General features: G+C 33.3%; 1 protein-coding gene across 12 annotated transcripts in view; it reads right to left on the reverse strand.

The window, feature by feature from the left end:
- The window catches only part of LOC123548803 (fibrillin-1-like), a 72215-nt gene that overhangs the window by 19812 nt on the left and 34997 nt on the right, over window positions 1–17406 (reverse strand). For 7 of the 12 annotated variants that reach the window (XM_053524688.1, XM_053524680.1, XM_053524682.1 and 4 more), the window contains exons 7-18: window positions 15234–15356; window positions 14503–14625; window positions 13801–13923; window positions 13307–13429; window positions 11795–11917; window positions 7166–7288; window positions 6104–6226; window positions 4155–4277; window positions 3466–3588; window positions 3115–3237; window positions 2619–2741; window positions 410–532 (exon numbers count right to left, since the gene is read on the reverse strand). In XM_053524688.1, the coding sequence (XP_053380663.1) occupies window positions 410–532; window positions 2619–2741; window positions 3115–3237; window positions 3466–3588; window positions 4155–4277; window positions 6104–6226; window positions 7166–7288; window positions 11795–11917; window positions 13307–13429; window positions 13801–13923; window positions 14503–14625; window positions 15234–15356 (1476 nt within the window). The remainder of the gene's footprint in view (window positions 1–409; window positions 533–2618; window positions 2742–3114; window positions 3238–3465; window positions 3589–4154; window positions 4278–6103; window positions 6227–7165; window positions 7289–11794; window positions 11918–13306; window positions 13430–13800; window positions 13924–14502; window positions 14626–15233; window positions 15357–17406) is intronic. The other 5 variants (XM_053524681.1, XM_053524689.1, XM_053524684.1 and 2 more) reach the window with 4 other exon arrangements.

Consider the following 17406-nt stretch of genomic DNA (forward strand, 5'->3'; position numbering starts at 1 on the left):
GAAAGACGGGCACGTTAAAGAACCAGACTGTCTATTCGCAAAGAGCTAGGCTAAGTTAGCCGGACAAGTCTATATCTAAAAATAATTTTACGTCTATCTGTTCTGGGGGCTTTATCTCACTCTCTCCCTCTGGTTAGATCGATCTGTGTCTGTACTAGTAGAGGATGAATTTCACGCCCTGTATGGCTGCGTTTGCTATATGTAAAGCGCATTTGAACGTGTTTATCAAGAAAAGGGCGCTATATAAATCTGGTATGATAATAATAGTTTGTGTTCCTTCGTCTACTGGCCATGTTGAATACGTGTTACAAGGTGGATTGTTTAAATGAAATATAAAACAATGCAGGAAAATAAATATGCCAAACAAATAGGTAAATGCAGAAACATACACAAAGTGTCTAAAGCATACCGTTGCATGTTTTGTTATCAGAGGAAAGTATGTAACCGCTATTACAGCTGCATTCGTAAGAGCCATCTGTGTTCGAGCACTTTTGTGTACATACAGCTGCATCTTCAATACATTCGTCAATGTCTGAAAGTGTGAAGTACATTGGAGGTTTTCCAAGTAAATATGGCAGTTTTAATTATCACTAGATTATTTGAGTAACTTATGGTGTAAGCATAATATAAAATAAAACTAAAAACTTAATTTTATGGTTTGTAATGGGCGCATTTAAAATTTCTTTAAATGGGTGGCCCTGTTGTAATAGCATGATAAGTTTCAAGTATCAGATCATTGTTGAAAGATGTGGCCGTCTCATTAAATGTTACAGTAACTTATTGTATAAGTCTTGAAGTTGTTGCCAACCTGTATATCAAAAAGTAACATTGAACTGGTTTTAGCTTAAAAGTATGTTTTATAATATTTGATAAAGTTTAAAGAAGAAAAACTTATAAATCGAAATATTAGGGGCAGAATTAAGCATCATTCATCGTGCAGGGCAAAATACTTTCTAAATTTCTAAATCATGACATTCAGTGTATATTGATTCTGTATGACATGTAAACTGGTTGTAAGGCGACGGTTATTTCCTTCTACATGTGAATAGATTGTTTTTAATGCATATATATCCATTTTCGATGTGATATATTGATCAATTTAAAGTACATGTTAAATGTTAAGGAGTATGCCCCCTTTTAAACATGTACTAAGTATTTTAGCTGTTTAAACTCGCAAATGACCATTTGTAAGTTAATCTTTAAAGTACAAGGACATTTCTGCTATTATTTCAATTAACATGTGCAAACGGCTGAGGCTTTAGAGAGCTCCATTCAATTCGAGTTTTGATCACCATTCCTAGTTTTAAGACAAAGACCAAAACAGTTTGAATGTTCCAAGAACTTATCGCGTTTTAAAAACAAAACACCTAGCAGCATGTAATTAATGCTTACTCGAATGCTCAATTGCTTCTGAAGTACATTGAATATTTACCCAGATGTCTAGCATTTCAGAATATATTTCAAAAAGTGGGAATAGCATTGAACTTTGCAACAAACTGATTACGTTACCTGATCCTCGAATGCTGATTGCATAATTGTTTTTATTAATGGAAGAATAACCCCGTAAAATCTGATTATAATTAAGAAAATTAGACTATATTTTTTATCATTTGTATGCAACATACGGATATACTGTATCCTAGCAAAGTCACTGAAAAAGACAATCCCAAATTAAACGGTGCTAATAACTTTCCAATAAAAAACTTTTTGAATAAATGATTATTGAATAATTAATAGATACAGTTCCATATCTACAGATTTAGTTTTAGTACAAACATATTCATTTTAACATTCAGTGTTTGCTACACACCATGATATTTCACACGTTTGTTTCATACACAAGAGATTTAATTTGAAAATTGGAACAAAACGCTGCATTAAATTGTCGATATAATGTTATGTGTTTTCCATGCGCGTTAACTCGCACAAGTATAACATATACATATATTGTTCTACCGTGAAATTAAATATATAAATCCAGCGAAATTTACAGTTTCAAATGTGCTGAAAGCAATATTAAAAAACAAATGGAAATTCTTAGACTTATTCATATGATCTACCTGCTAAAGCTATTACGTAAAGTAATTCAAGTCCTATAGAACATGTCGGTATAAAAGGTGAATCCATAACAATGAAAATAGACAACAAATACCCATTTTGTTGTCTCAATACAAAATACGAATGATCAAAACATGAAAAAAGCAAGAAATATCTGTAAAACTGATAGATGCTCCCCGAAATATAATACTTGCATATTAAAATCTCAAACGCTAAAATCATGGACCGGGTACATACATCCTCTTAGTAGTGAAATTTATTTTTCTTAGAGCTCCAGCAAGTACTTGTTAAGAAAAAACGTGCACAAAATATGTACATCAAGATTATAAGCACATTTACTACATTCATTGGAAATTCTTTATAAAGCATTATGCAAATACTATATGCTTAGATAAACATAAAAAAAATCAAGATTGTAACACACTTTCTGTATTCATTAGAAATTCATTGTAAAATATAATGCAGATACTACATGTTTCGATAAACATACAAACTCAAGATTATAAACACACTTACTTATTTATTAGAAATTCATTGTAAAGTTTAGTGCAAAGTCATACCGTTGCACGTTTTCGCATCAGACGAAAGTGCATAACCGTTATTGCAGCTACATTTGTAAGAACCGTCTGTGTTCGAGCACTGCTGCGAACATCCAGCTGAGTTACTACTACATTCGTCTATATCTGTTAGAACATAAGACGTTAGAGCTTCCTTAAAGTGTTTGCACTATTTGCATATTATTTGTAACTTACAAAACACAGGTAAAATATATCCTTCGAAAATACTGGTTCGCGTGGTAAACCTAGCTCATTAAAACTTTTGTAAAGTGTATACCTTATTGATATACCTGTAGAACGAGTATTTAAACTTGTTCGATTCTTTTGAAATGCTTCTATACATATCGTAATATCTATATGTCATATTATTTTTGTCTCTCCGACTGAAGGTTGCGATAATTATGTACCTCATGCTAAAATAAACATAAAGAATCAAGATTATAAGCAAACTGACTGTATTCATTAGAAATTTATTGGAAAGTATAGTGCAAACTCATACCGTTGCACGTTTTCGCATCAGAAGAAAGTGCATAACCGTTATTGCAGCTACATTTGTAAGAACCGTCTGTGTTCGAGCACTGCTGCGAACATCCAGCTGAGTTACTACTACATTCGTCTATATCTGTTAGAACATAAGACGTTAGAGCTTCCTTAAAGTGTTTGCACTATTTGCATATTATTTGTAACTTACATTGTATAGACATTACAATTGTTCTCATTCTTTAATAAATTTCTGATCAAAGAATAATTTAGAGTTGATCTGTGCTGTAATATCACATATATTCGAAACATATGTTGATTGTAACGCTTCTGTTTAAAATTTAGATTTAAAATTTAAAACGAAGCATACCATTACAGGTTTTGCCGTCAGAAGACAGTCTATAACCGTTAGTACAGCTGCATTTGAAAGAACCATCTGTGTTCGAGCAATTCTGGGTACAACTAGCTATGTTATCATTACATTCGTCTATGTCTGCAAATGTAAATTGCGTATGTGTTTACTACAATATGTCCTGTGTCGTTAAAAATGTAATAAAAGTACCATTAAAATGAACGGATCTACAGTCATATTTTATTAGTATTGCAGACACTTTTCATTAACCTCTCTTTTAGGTTTTAAAGCGCATAATGTAACATTATAACACGTAATGTCAACAGCAGATATCATTTTATTATTAGCTAAGTATGTAGGATATCAGATGTGTTCGGAACCTGTGCTATCCTTTTAACACCTACACAACTAACAAATTCACAATTGCCAAGATCATTTTACAAAACAATCGCGGATTTATAACTGAATGCAAGTCTTTGATAAGATTCCTTACACATCGTACAACTTAGAAACTAATATACTACAGTATTTTACTTTCGTAACTTTGTAGTCGTTGAAAACTTCAGATTCTTTACTCGTGCATGCTAAATTTACCATCAATAGTATTTCAGAGTATATTTCTTCTGCACGATCATAAATATTACAAGCACAAAGCACAAACAATGTTGAATGAAACACTTTTCTTTAAAATTTAAATAGAAGCGTACCATCGCACGTTTTGCTATCAGAAGACAGCATATAGCCGTTCGTGCAGCTGCAGTCGTAAGAGCCGTCTGTGTTCGAGCAATTCTGGGTACAACTAGCTGTATTATCACTACATTCGTCTATGTCTTCAAGTATAAATTTAGTATGTTTTATTACATTATGGACAGTACAGTTAATTCTTATATCGTAATAAAAGTAGAATCAAAAGACTTGCAGTCAAAATGGTATTTTTTAATAGATATTCGGCAATTTGAATAAACCTTCTTTCATGTTAAATAAGCGTCTGAAGTAGTTTATAACACATATGTCACTACAGCAGATATTATCTATTATTGTCTAAGTACGTTGGATAACAGATGAATTCGGAACCCAGTCCTTTCTGCCTAAAACCTGCAATAACTAACACATCCAATATCAATCAGATTATGTTACTAAATAATCGCGGTATTACAACTAAATACATGCGTTACTTCAATGCCAACAGACAACCATCTGTGTTCGTGCAATTCTGGGTACACCCAGCTGTATTATCTCTACATTCGTCTATGTCTGAAAGTTTCAATTGCTTATGTCTTACTACAATATGTACAGTGCAGTTATTACTTAATATGAAAAATAAATCAACAGATTTGCAGTCAGAATGGAATTCTATAAGTATTTCTTTAAAAAGTACTAGATGTTACTTTATAACACATATGTCAATACTGTGTTAAAACAGCAGATATTATCTATTATTATCAAAGTACGTTGGATAACAGATTTGATCGGGACCTCGTAGTATCTGCCTAAAACATGATACAACTAACATTATCAATCGAACTATGTTACTACGTAATCATGTAATTGTAGACATGGTAACTAAACGCATGCAGGTTATGGCTTCTTTGCAAAGATACGTTTCGTGATGTCTCACACAGTACAACTAAGCAGTTAATACACTACAGTATTATACATTTTTAAACTTGTAATCGCCGGAAGTGTCCGGTTATGTACTCATGTCTACTCAATATACCGTTATGGTCTGGAAAATCTGCTTAGTGTTACGTGTGATTAAATAATTTATTGTAAATGCATGTTTACGTAATATGTTTTCAGATTTACTCAAACTACACAACTATGATTTTACAGTTTAAACACTACTGTGAACATCCATATACCATCGTTGCATTCATTAATGTCTGACGTGAAATCTGTATCACATCATTAGATATTGCATGTACATAAATGTGTATTCAGTCACATGTATTCAGAAAACGCGAGATATAGGAAATGCAGACTTTTCTACTAGCTAAAACAAAGCAAGTGAAACACATATTGCATTCTGAAAATGTTAACAAAGGTAAAAGTCACCAAGTATTAGTCATCAATAAAAGTAAACGGGCAAAGCAACAAGAACACCCATAGATGCGGAACCTAACTAAACTGAAGGCAGAAAGGAGCCTTACTTAACTCAACCGCACCGTGAGCGACAGTTTTCGATTGCATATTTGGAAAATAGATTTTAGTTTTGCGTGCTTTGTTGACAAATTAAACACGGGTTTGAGTTCAGATGCGTAGTAATCTAAAACTCTGATTAATTAAGACGCATCTGAACGAAAACTCGTGTTTTATTTGCCAACAATGCACGCAAAACTGAAATCTATTTCCATTCTAACACGTTTGAATTAAACAAGGACGGGATGCTATTCTGGAATCCTTTTTAGGTCATGTTGCGAAACGTGTTTTAATCGACAAGACAATACACAGTAAAATCCTTCTTTGTTTATATAAAAGAAAATCTTAAAAGTGTTAGAATACAATTTAATGAATACAACAAAAAGTTTACTGTTGAAATCATAAACGATTAAAATGTACACAACTGCCCATATTGTGTAAAAGGTTGCCATATGTCCTTTCAGGACCTATTAGACCAGTATTACCATTAAATGCACAAGTGATGACTGGAACATACCATCGCAAGATCTGCTATCAGAAGTAAGACTGTAACCGTCGTTACATCTACAAACGTAAGACCCAGCTTCGTTCAAGCACTGCTGTTCACATCCGGACGTACCATCGGTACATTCGTTTATGTCTGAAATATTTATTATATTGTTTACGTTCTCATAGCACTAGATTGATGACATTCTTATACTGTTATGTGTATATGTAGTTTTAAAGAAAAATATAATTACTGATTGACTAAGAGACTAAAATTCCAAACATTTTCTCATGCGGAATGGTGAGACGTACCAACAAGTCTGACGTGAAGTCTGTATCACATCATTAGATATTGCATGTACGTAAATGTGTATTCAGTCACATGTATTCAGAAAACGCGAGATATAGGAAATGCAGACTTTTCTACTAGCTAAAACAAAGCAAGTGAAACAGATATTGCATTCTGAAAATGTTAACAATGGTAAAAGTCACCAAGTATTAGTCATCTATAAAAGTAAACGGGCAAAGCAACAAGAACACCCATAGATGCGGAACTTAACTTAACTGGAGGTAGAAAGGAGCCTTACTTAACTCAACCGCACCGTGAGCGACAGTTTTCGATTGCATATTTGGAAAATAGATTTTAGTTTTGCGTGCTTTGTTGACAAATTAAACACGGGTTTGAGTTCAGATACGTAGTAATCTAAAACTCTGATTAATTAAGACGCATCTGAACGAAAACTCGTGTTTTATTTGCCAACAATGCACGCAAAACTGAAATCTATTTCCATTCTAACACGTTTGAATTAAACAAGGACGGGATATTATTCTGAAATCCTTTTTAGGTCATGTTGCGAAACGTGTTTTAATCGACAAGACAATACACAGTAAAATCCTTCTTTGTTTTTATAAAAGAAAATCTTAAAAGTGTTAGAATACAATTTAATGAATACAACAAAAAGTTTACTGTTGAAATCATAAACGATTAAAATGTACACAACTGCCCATACTGTGTAAAAGGTTGCCATATGTCCTTTCAGGACCTATTAGACCAGTATTACCATTAAATGCACAAGTGATGACTGGAACATACCATCGCAAGATCTGCTATCAGAAGTAAGACTGTAACCGTCGTTACATCTACAAACGTAAGACCCAGCTTCGTTCAAGCACTGCTGTTCACATCCGGACGTACCATCGGTACATTCGTTTATGTCTGAAATATTTATCATATTGTTTACGTTCTCATAGCACTAGATTGATGACATTCTTATACTGTTATGTGTATATGTAGTGATAAAGAAAAATATAATTACTGATTGACTAAGAGACTAAAATTCCAAACATTTTCTCATGCAGAATGGTGAGACGTACCAACAAAAAGGGATCCAGCACGTTACAAGAACTGACTGTTGTAAGCTGCACTAATAGATATACAAAAGTTACAACTATTATTATCACATACACCAGCATCAGCTGGAAAATGACAAGATTGTACCACTGCAAGAGTTTAACCTGTACATGGGTACGTAATCATCTCATTCATGACAATTACATTACGGTGCGTAAGAATAAATACATATAGGAAAATACAGAAGGGATAGGAAATAGTAAAGGTCAGAGGTTTGCGACAAGTCCCTGGAAGTACAGCAGTGTCGTCATGAGATTAAGGAACTGACTTGCATTCACACGATATTTCTATGTTTGTGCATTGTTCTGTATACCCGATTAAAGTTATAGGATTCGCCCATTCGTCGGCGTCCGTGTCCCAATATGGTTATGTTTTTGTATGAAAGCTGGTACCTCAGTAACCAATTATTGGAACTGATTGAAACTACTGCGTTTAACTGACTTATATCTACAGGATCCATGACTTGTGTTTGCTGTTTTTCAATAATATGCCTCTTTTTCAACTTAGAAATTGTTGGTTAACGTTTTATATACAAGCTGGCATCCCACTACCCATTAATGGGAATGGATGGAAACTTCGTGCACTTATTCACTGTTATAATCTGACTTACACTGTACATGTTCCATAACTCTGTTTTCCTTTTTTAAAATATTTTGTCCCTTTTTCAACTTCAGAAAATTTTGCATAACTGTTGTATATAAGTTGGTGTCTCAGTACCAATTAATGGGAATGGTTTTACACTTCACACACTAATTCACTGCGATAACCTGACTCGCATTGCACAGGTTTTGTTACTCTTTCTCGCTTTTGTACAAACTTACGCTCCTTTTTCTACTTAGCAATTTTTGACCAAGTTATTGTATGTAAACAGGAATCCCAGTACCCATTAATGGAAATGGAATGAAACTTCATACACTTGTGAACTTTGATGAGCTAGCATACATTGTACAGGTTACATGATGGGATCGGAAAATTCAAATACTTGTCCGCTGTGTTTGTTCAAGTTCCATAACTCTGTTTAGTTTTTTTTGTTATTTTTACAAAAATATACCACTTCGCAATTTTTATGTTCATTCACTTGACAAGGCTATTGGATAGTCGAGCGTTGCAGACCTCCGACAGCTCTTGTTTCATGAATTGTTGGTGTTTTCTTAGACTTATAGAGCATACACCATGAATAAATCGACACTGTCAGATATTTCTTTAATCACAAAATATATATGCAATACATAACATTGCATATTTTGCTGTAAGTGGACAGTATGCAACCGTTATTGTAGCTACATTCGTAAGAACCGTCTGTGTTCGAGTACTGCTACATGCAAACATATGTAGGTTCACAACATTCATCTATGTCTGCCTTTGTGTATGCACTGAAGGTAGTATTCACATCTCGCATGCTTGCCAATAGTCTTTTTCAGGTTATAAATCAGTTACTTAATGATAAATGTACATGAATTAGTATGTCCATATTTATAAATATGAGCTGTAAAATATTTAGTTTGTGATACACATGCCCGTATTTAAATTCGTTATTTAAAAACTACACATCTGAAATTTTATAGTGATTTTCTATACAGTGTTTGTCATCCTTGCAACACCGAAGGTTATACAACAAGAGCCATGTTAGACATGGCCAATCCCCCCGCCGGGCATATTATAATTGAAGGCTAAAGTTCCTGGTAAGTTTGTGTCTGAAAGTATTTTTTTTTTTTTGGGAGAAGCTTTGAAAAACCGTTTAGTTGTGGTCCACATCACGGGTTTTAAAGATGTGGAGGAAAGAATTATTCAGTGGTGAAGTAAGTGGTTTACTGCTAAATTTTATTAATTTTCATGAACAGTATAGCTGTATGATGTTTTTCTATATGGCTACTGTAAAAAGAAGGAATGGAAAGCTAACAGGGAAAAAGAGTGCCAGAATGTCACAATATATGCCCGTCACAGCAAATTTCTTTACTCTAGCAGCTGTATTTGCAAATGGAATTTTAATTTTGTGGTTGTTTAGTAATCATTGTAAGTCTTTTGTTTTTTTAAGTCCACAAAAAAACTCCTTACCAGGTAGAGATGTCTTAAAATACACCTAAAATTGGAAAGTAACATCCAGGTTGTACCACAGAAAAGTGGTCTTGTTTTTTCCCTGTGGTCAATTATAAAAATGTTACAACATAAGTAATTTATAGTAACAACTAATGGAAGTTAATCTTTAAAAAAAAAATTGTAAGTCCACACAAAAATTTTTACTAGGTAGAGATTGGTCAAAATACACCTCAAAATTGGATGTAGCATGCATGTTGTACTACTGAAAAGTGGTCTCGATTTTTCCCTACGACTAGTAATGAAAAAGTTACAATAAAAGCTATTTAAAGTAACAACAAAGGGAAGTAATTCTAAAGAAGGGAACTGCGCATGAAACTTCGTCTCATGATGGTGTATAATTGTGCCAAGTTACATCAAAATCCCTCCATGCATGAAGAAGAAATGCTTCGGACAAAGTCATTCTTGTATCTGACCTTTGGCCTCTAAGTGTGACCTTGACCTTAGACCTAGGGACCTGGATCTTGCGTACGACACTCTGTCTTGCGGTGGTGAACATTTGTGCCAAGTTATATCAAAATCCCTCTATGCATAAAGAAGAAGTGCTCCGGACAAGGTTTTCATTCTTGTATCCTTTGACCTCTAAGTGTGACCTTGACCTTAGAACTAGGGACTTGGTTCTTGCGCACGACACTCCATCTTATGGTGGTGAACATATGTGCCAAGATATATCAAAATCCCTCGATGCAGGAAAAAGATATGCTGCAGACATTGTTTTTTAAGAAATATGATAAAGGGGAATAACTCAAAAAGTAGGCAAGATAGAGTTTTTGTTCTTGCACACTGCACTTTCTCCTAATGTGTTCTATCAGTGTATGAAGTTTGAAGAAAATCCCCCCAGTACTTTTGGAGTTATGCTCTGGACAAATTTTTTAAAGAAAATATGATAAAGGGGAATAACTCAAAAAATAGGCAAGGTAGAGTTATTGTTCTTGCATACTGCACTTCCTCCCAATGTGTTCTATCAGTGTATGAAGTTTGAAGAAAATCCCTCCAGTACTTTTGGAGTTATGCTCCGGACAAAATTTTTTAAGAAAATATGATAAAGGGGAATAACTCAAAAAATAGGCAAGGTAGAGTTATTGTTCTTGCACATTGCACTTCCTCCCAATGTGTTCTATGAGTGTATGAAGTCTGAAGAAAATCCCTCCAGTTCTTTTGGAGTTATGCTCCGGACAAAATTGTTTAAGAAAATATGATAAAGGGGAATAACTCAAAAAATAGGCAAGGTGGAGTTATTGTTCTTACACACTGCACTTCCTCCCAATGTGTTCTATCAGTGTATGAAGTTTGAAGAAAATCCCTCCAGTACTTTTGGAGTTATGCTCCGGACAAAGATTGTTCGGACGGACGGACGCACGCACGCACGCACGCACGCACGCACGCACGGAGAGCATTTCTAATATCCCCTTCGCCTTTGGCGAGGGGATAAATAATTAAGATGTCATCGACAGGTAAGTTATTATACAATGATTTGAGGGTCTTCCCATTTATCAATTTTTCCTATTATACACAAGCTTATACTTTGACTATTAAAAAGGTTGTATTATAGCCTAAATTTCTTCATCATGTACTGAGACAATTGACAAATGAATCCGATAGTAATTTGTGCTTGGTATTTTTACAACAGATCAAATTAAACACGTTCAGCTCCTGTAATGCATGCAATAGTAGAGCGGTAAATACAATGCATTCCGGATCCAGCCATTGTAAGGTTGGCTCGCATTCTTAAATCATCTAGATTGAATGGTGTTCGCACAAAACAAAGAGTTAAGTTCAGAAACCTTATTCGTTCTAAAAATATGATTTATTGATCTATCTTAAGACAAAATAGTTGGTCTAAATATCTGAAGTAAGATCAATCAATGAATTTTAGCTCATTTTGTATGTATAAAATACACTTAGCATTACAAATTATCTAAAGCAACATTTGCTTTTTTGTTGATATAATGAAGTTATCTTAACTTTATTTTTGAATTTAGTGACACACTTAGATAAATAGTTTGCAGTAAACATCAATTCATGAGATTAATATTCACAAGTTTTCTTTGGATTATTTGTGGCCCTCCGTCTACAGGCAATGTGAATTACAAGGTGGATTATTTAAACGAAATATAAAACAATGCAGGGAAACAAATATGCGAAACAAATAGAATATATTCAGTAGACAAAAAAACAGGTTAATGTAGAAACATAAACAAACTGTCGAAAGCATACCGTTGCAAGTTTTGTTATCAGAAGAAAGTATGTAACCGCTATTACAGCTGCATTTGTAAGAGCCATCTGTGTTCGAGCACTGTTGTGTACATACAACTGCCTCTTCAATACATTCGTCAATGTCTGAAAGTGTGAAGTGCATGGAGTGCTTTCTAAGTATATACGGCAGATTTAATTATCACTTGTCAATGATTATTTGAGTAACTTGAAGTGTTTATCTTAATTATAACCATAGATTAAAATAGTCTTGAAACTTAATTTTATATTTTCCTACTGACGCATTTAAAATTTCATTCAGCAGGTGCCCCTGTTGTATTAGCATGATATGTTTCAAGTATTAGATCATTTTTGAAACTTTTAGCCATCTTATTAAATGTTACAGTAACTTATAATATTGTATCTGTCTTGAAGTTGTTGCCAATCTGTACTTCAAAATATAATACTATGCTGGTTTTACTTTACAAATAAGTTCTTTTTAAATATTTGTTGAAGTTTAAAGAAAACAAACAAATAAATCGAAATACTAGGGACGGAATTAAGCACATTTGTTGTTCAGGGCAAAATACTTTCTAAATTGCTAAATTATGAAGTTCAGTTTATATCTGGTTCTGTATGACATGTAAAGGTGGTTGTAAGGCCACAGTTTATTTTCTTCTAGTTGTGACAAGATTGTTTTAATGCAATTATTTGTGATATATTGATCAATTTAAAGTTCATGTTAAACGTTAAGGGATATGGCTCCTTTTAATCATTCACGTAGCACGTACTCTAATTGTTTAAACTCGTAGATAATCTTTAACGTACAAGGATATTTGTTCTATTCAATTAACAAGTGCTAACAGCAAATGCTTTAGAGAGCTCCATTTAAAGTAACTATAAATAGATATACTTTTCCTAGCAACGTGACTCAAAAAAGACAATCCAAAATCTAAAGATGCTAATTACGTAAATGATTATTGAATAACGAATTACATGTAATACAGTTCCATGTACAGATTTAGTTTTAGTACAAAAAAAACATTACATTTTACAAGTAGTGTTTGCTACACACCAATTTTTATACACAAGAGGGTTAACTTGAAATTTGAAATAAAATACTGCAGTAAAATGTCAAAGGAAGTTATGTGGTTTCCATGCGCGATAACTCACGCGAGTAATTTACGATCATAGAGTACAAATGTCAATAAAAAACAAAAATACAAGTGATCAAAACACAGGTAAAATATATCCTTCGAAAATACTGGTTCGCGTGGTAAACCTAGCTCATTAGAACTTTTGTAAAGTGTATACCTTATTGATATACCTGTAGAACGAGTATTTAAACTTGTTCGATTCTTTTGAAATGCTTCTATACATATCGTAATATCTATATGTCATATTATTTTTGTCTCTCCGACTGAAGGTTGCGATAATTATGTACCTCATGCTAAAATAAACATAAAGAATCAAGATTATAAGCAAACTGACTGTATTCATTAGAAATTTATTGGAAAGTATAGTGCAAACTCATACCGTTGCACGTTTTCGCATCAGAAGAAAGTGCATAACCGTTATTGCAGCTACATTTGTAAGAACCGTCTGTGTTCGAGCACTGCTGCGAACACCCAGCTCTGTTATCACTACATTCGTCTATATCTGTAAGTGTAAGATACAATGTATATATTGGAAATTTGATACGCTCTTATAAATTGTCTATATAAATACGTGGTATAATCAAAATATATAATATAGGGGGCAACTGTCTTATATTAACTGTGTTGAGCTCTAATTGACGGGCGGGCGGGCTGGCTGGCTGGCTGGCTGACTTGTATACTAAGAATTGCTTTTCTGTACTTTAACTTTGCCTGAGATAACTCGAACTATTCAACTTAACAATGAGAACATTTTCAACATCTTAAGTCGAAACGATATCATGCCGTATTCATTAGAAAATTCTGTAACATCATATATATTCCAAACATATGTTAATTGTAACGCTTCTGTTTAAAATTTTAAAGCAATCATACCATTACACGTTTTGCTGTCAGAAGATAGTATATAACCGTTAGTACAGCTGCATTTGAAAGAACCATCTGTGTTCGAGCAATTCTGGGTACAACTAGCTATGTTATCATTACATTCGTCTATGTCTGCAAGTGTAAATTGCGTATGTGTTTACTACAATATGTCCTGTGTCGTTAATAATTGTGATAAAAGTAAAATTAACGTATCTACAGTCATATTTTTAGTATTGCAGACACTTTTCATTAACCTCTCTTTTACATTTAAAAGCGCATAATGTAACATTATAACACGTAATGTCAACAGCAGATATCATTTACTATTATCTATTAAAGTACGTGGGATATCAGATGTGTACGGGACCTGGCACTATCCATTTTACACCTACAAAACTAACAAACTCACTATGAACCATATCATTTTACTAAACAATCGTGGATTTAAAACTTAATGCAGGTACGCAATTGCATCTTTGAAAAGATTCGTTACACATCGTACAACTTAGCAATTAATAAAATACAGTTTGTATTTTCCTTTTGTAACTTTGTAGTCGTTGAAAACTTCAGATTCTTTACTCGTACCTGCTAAATTTATCATCAATAGTATTTTAGAGAATATTTCTTCTACACGATCATATATATTACAAGCACAAAGTACAAACAATGTTGAATGAAACGCTTTTCTTTAAAATGTAAACAGAAGCATACCATCGCACGTTTTGCTGTCAGAAGATAGTATATAACCGTTAGTACAGCTGCAGTGGTAAGAACCATCTGTATTCGAGCAATTCTGGGTACACCCAGCTGTATTATCACTACATTCGTCAATGTCTGCAAGTGTTAATTGAGTATGTTTTATTACATTATGGACAGTACAGTTATTACTTATATCGTAATAAAAGTAAAATCAAAAGACATGCTGTCAAAATAGAGTTTTTAATAGATATTCGACAATTTCAATTAACTTTTCATTCATGTTTAAAAAGCGACTGCAGTAACTTTATAACACATAAGTCACTACAGCAGGTATTATCTATTATTGTCTAAATACGTCGGATAACAGATGCATTCAGAACCCAGTCCTTTCTTTCTAAAACCTGCAATAACTAACACATCCATTATCAGTTTGATTGTGTTACTAAATAATTGCGGAATTACAACTAAACACATGCAAGTAATGGCCTCTTTGAAACAATGCGTTACTTCAATGATGTATTGATGCCAACAGTAATGCAATAAATGCACGACAGGTTTTACACATTCTGAACTTTGTGGTAACCGAAAACTTCTTATTATTTAATCGTGCCTACTATACATTCATAAATCTATCATCAGTAATACTTTAGACTTTTTTGTTCTGTTGGATCATATATAATACAAACACAAAATACATAAAATTTGATTGAAATGCTTATCTTTAGATTTAGATAGAAGCGTACCATCGCACGTTTTGCTGTCAGAAGATAGTATATAGCCGTAAGTACAGCTGCAATCGTAAGAACCATCTGTGTTCGTGCAATTCTGGGTACACTCAGCTGTATCATCTCTACATTCGTCTATGTCTGAAAGTTTCAATTGCTTATGTCTTACTACAATATGTACAGTGCAGTTATTACTTAATATGAAAATAAATCAACATATTTTGCAGTCAGAATGGAATTCTGTAAGTATTTCTTTAAGATTAAAAAGTACCAAATGTAACTTTATTACACATATGTCAATACTGTGTTAGAACAGCAGATATTATCCATTATCTTTCTATTATCACGGGGGAGGAAGTGTCACACGAAGGATGGAGTTCTTCTGATAACCTGTCATGTTTTCTTCTGATAACTGTTACGGAGTTCCTGGAAAACGTTACAGAGTTCGTCTGATTTCTGAATGACGTGCCAAGGAATCGTAGGAAGAAAAGGTAATCATTTATCTTTAAATAGAGAGAATGGGGTGTAAAACTAAAGTTTGATGATCAAGGTTGCCTGATGTCTTGTGCTATGCGTCAGAAAAAACTGTTTAGTCTAATAATCAGCGACACTACTTTGAAAAGAAGACATTTTGAGTAAAATATCGAAATCGTTTGCTCATTCATACATATTATTCTTCTTATTCACGTTCTTCATCCGCAGCACATGCAATAGAATAATTTTAGTGCAAAGTTGCAAAACATATACCACTTTCTAACAATTTTATGCCCGATTTTTCAAATGTTACGGAATTCCGGTGATAACTCTGAATATGTCACAGAGTTCTTATGATAACTTTTATTACTGCCATGGTGCTTCTTGAGCTATGTTAAGATACTTTTTAGCTAATTTTATTATTTAAAAAGGGTGTTAACGATTTTCTAACGTAATATATTTATCCAAGGCACAGTATTGTGGTTATATAATGTACGGTATGTGTGTTTTTGAGTTCCAATGATAAGTTTTTAGTGTTATATTTGTTATTCTGACTAGATGTTACTTTTAAAGGGACTGTGTACGCTAATAATGATGATCTGGCTAACTATGGTTAATTTTTTAAATACAAATTGCACATAAATGATGTACAGTGTTAAACAGTTACAGAAATATACTCTTATTTTCATTTAATTGGCTTGGAAATTACATTGTGGATTCTATTGTGATAAAGTGCAGAATCCTCTTACTTTATAATATTTCCAGCTAAACTCTAAAATGCCATTTTATTCATCTAATAGCATTTAGATAGCACTTTAAAATTCACATTATTCACTCATTATGATATTCTACATGACAAATAGTATATGCACGTATGAGGATGACAACCCCCTATTTGGTACGCAGTATTCAGCGCATCGAAAATTATATGCATTCTGTAAGATGTAATGACAATACTGCAGTATTAACGCCAGTCACATTACGAACATGTCGGTTATCTGCCTCGAATCTGTGGTAAATATGCTATAGCATCATATGACTCATGTCAATTGATTACACATGAAGCGGTAGCTCGCTCTCTGTGTTGTGTAGTGTCGCATTGTGACTGTACTTTTTCAGTGTCAACTATATGAAGGATTAAAAAAATTATGATGGTAAAGTTATAATTATCATGGTAAATCATACTATATAGCATTATTTTTTATCATTAATCCGATCAACCACTTCAGAAAAAGACAGCCTCTGCAAATGCAGCAAATGGATGTACCCTAAATTAAGGATTTGATTTCAATTCAGTGATCAATCAAAACGGAAACCAATAAATCGTTGTTCACGAACATTAGCACATCCATTGATAGAACGAAAAAAATACAATTTACTGCATTTATGATCTATTCGTATTTTACTACATATGTCATTATACTGCATATAGTTTTAAACTTTACAAAAGACTCATACCGTACATTATATAACCACAATACTGTGCCTTTGATAAATATATTACCATTGAACATCGTTAACACCCTTTTTAAATAATAAAATTAGCTAAAAAGTATCTTAACATAGCTCAAGAAACACCATGGCAGTAATAAAAGTTATCATAAGAACTCTGTAACATATTCAGAGTTATCACCGGAATTCCGTAACATTTGAAAAATCGGGCATAAAATTGTTAGAAAGTGGTATATGTTTGCAACTTTGCACTAAAATTATTCTA

The sequence above is a fragment of the Mercenaria mercenaria genome, chromosome 15 (genome assembly GCF_021730395.1).
Source record: "Mercenaria mercenaria strain notata chromosome 15, MADL_Memer_1, whole genome shotgun sequence".
In the NCBI taxonomy this organism is placed as follows: Eukaryota; Metazoa; Mollusca; class Bivalvia; order Venerida; family Veneridae; genus Mercenaria; species Mercenaria mercenaria.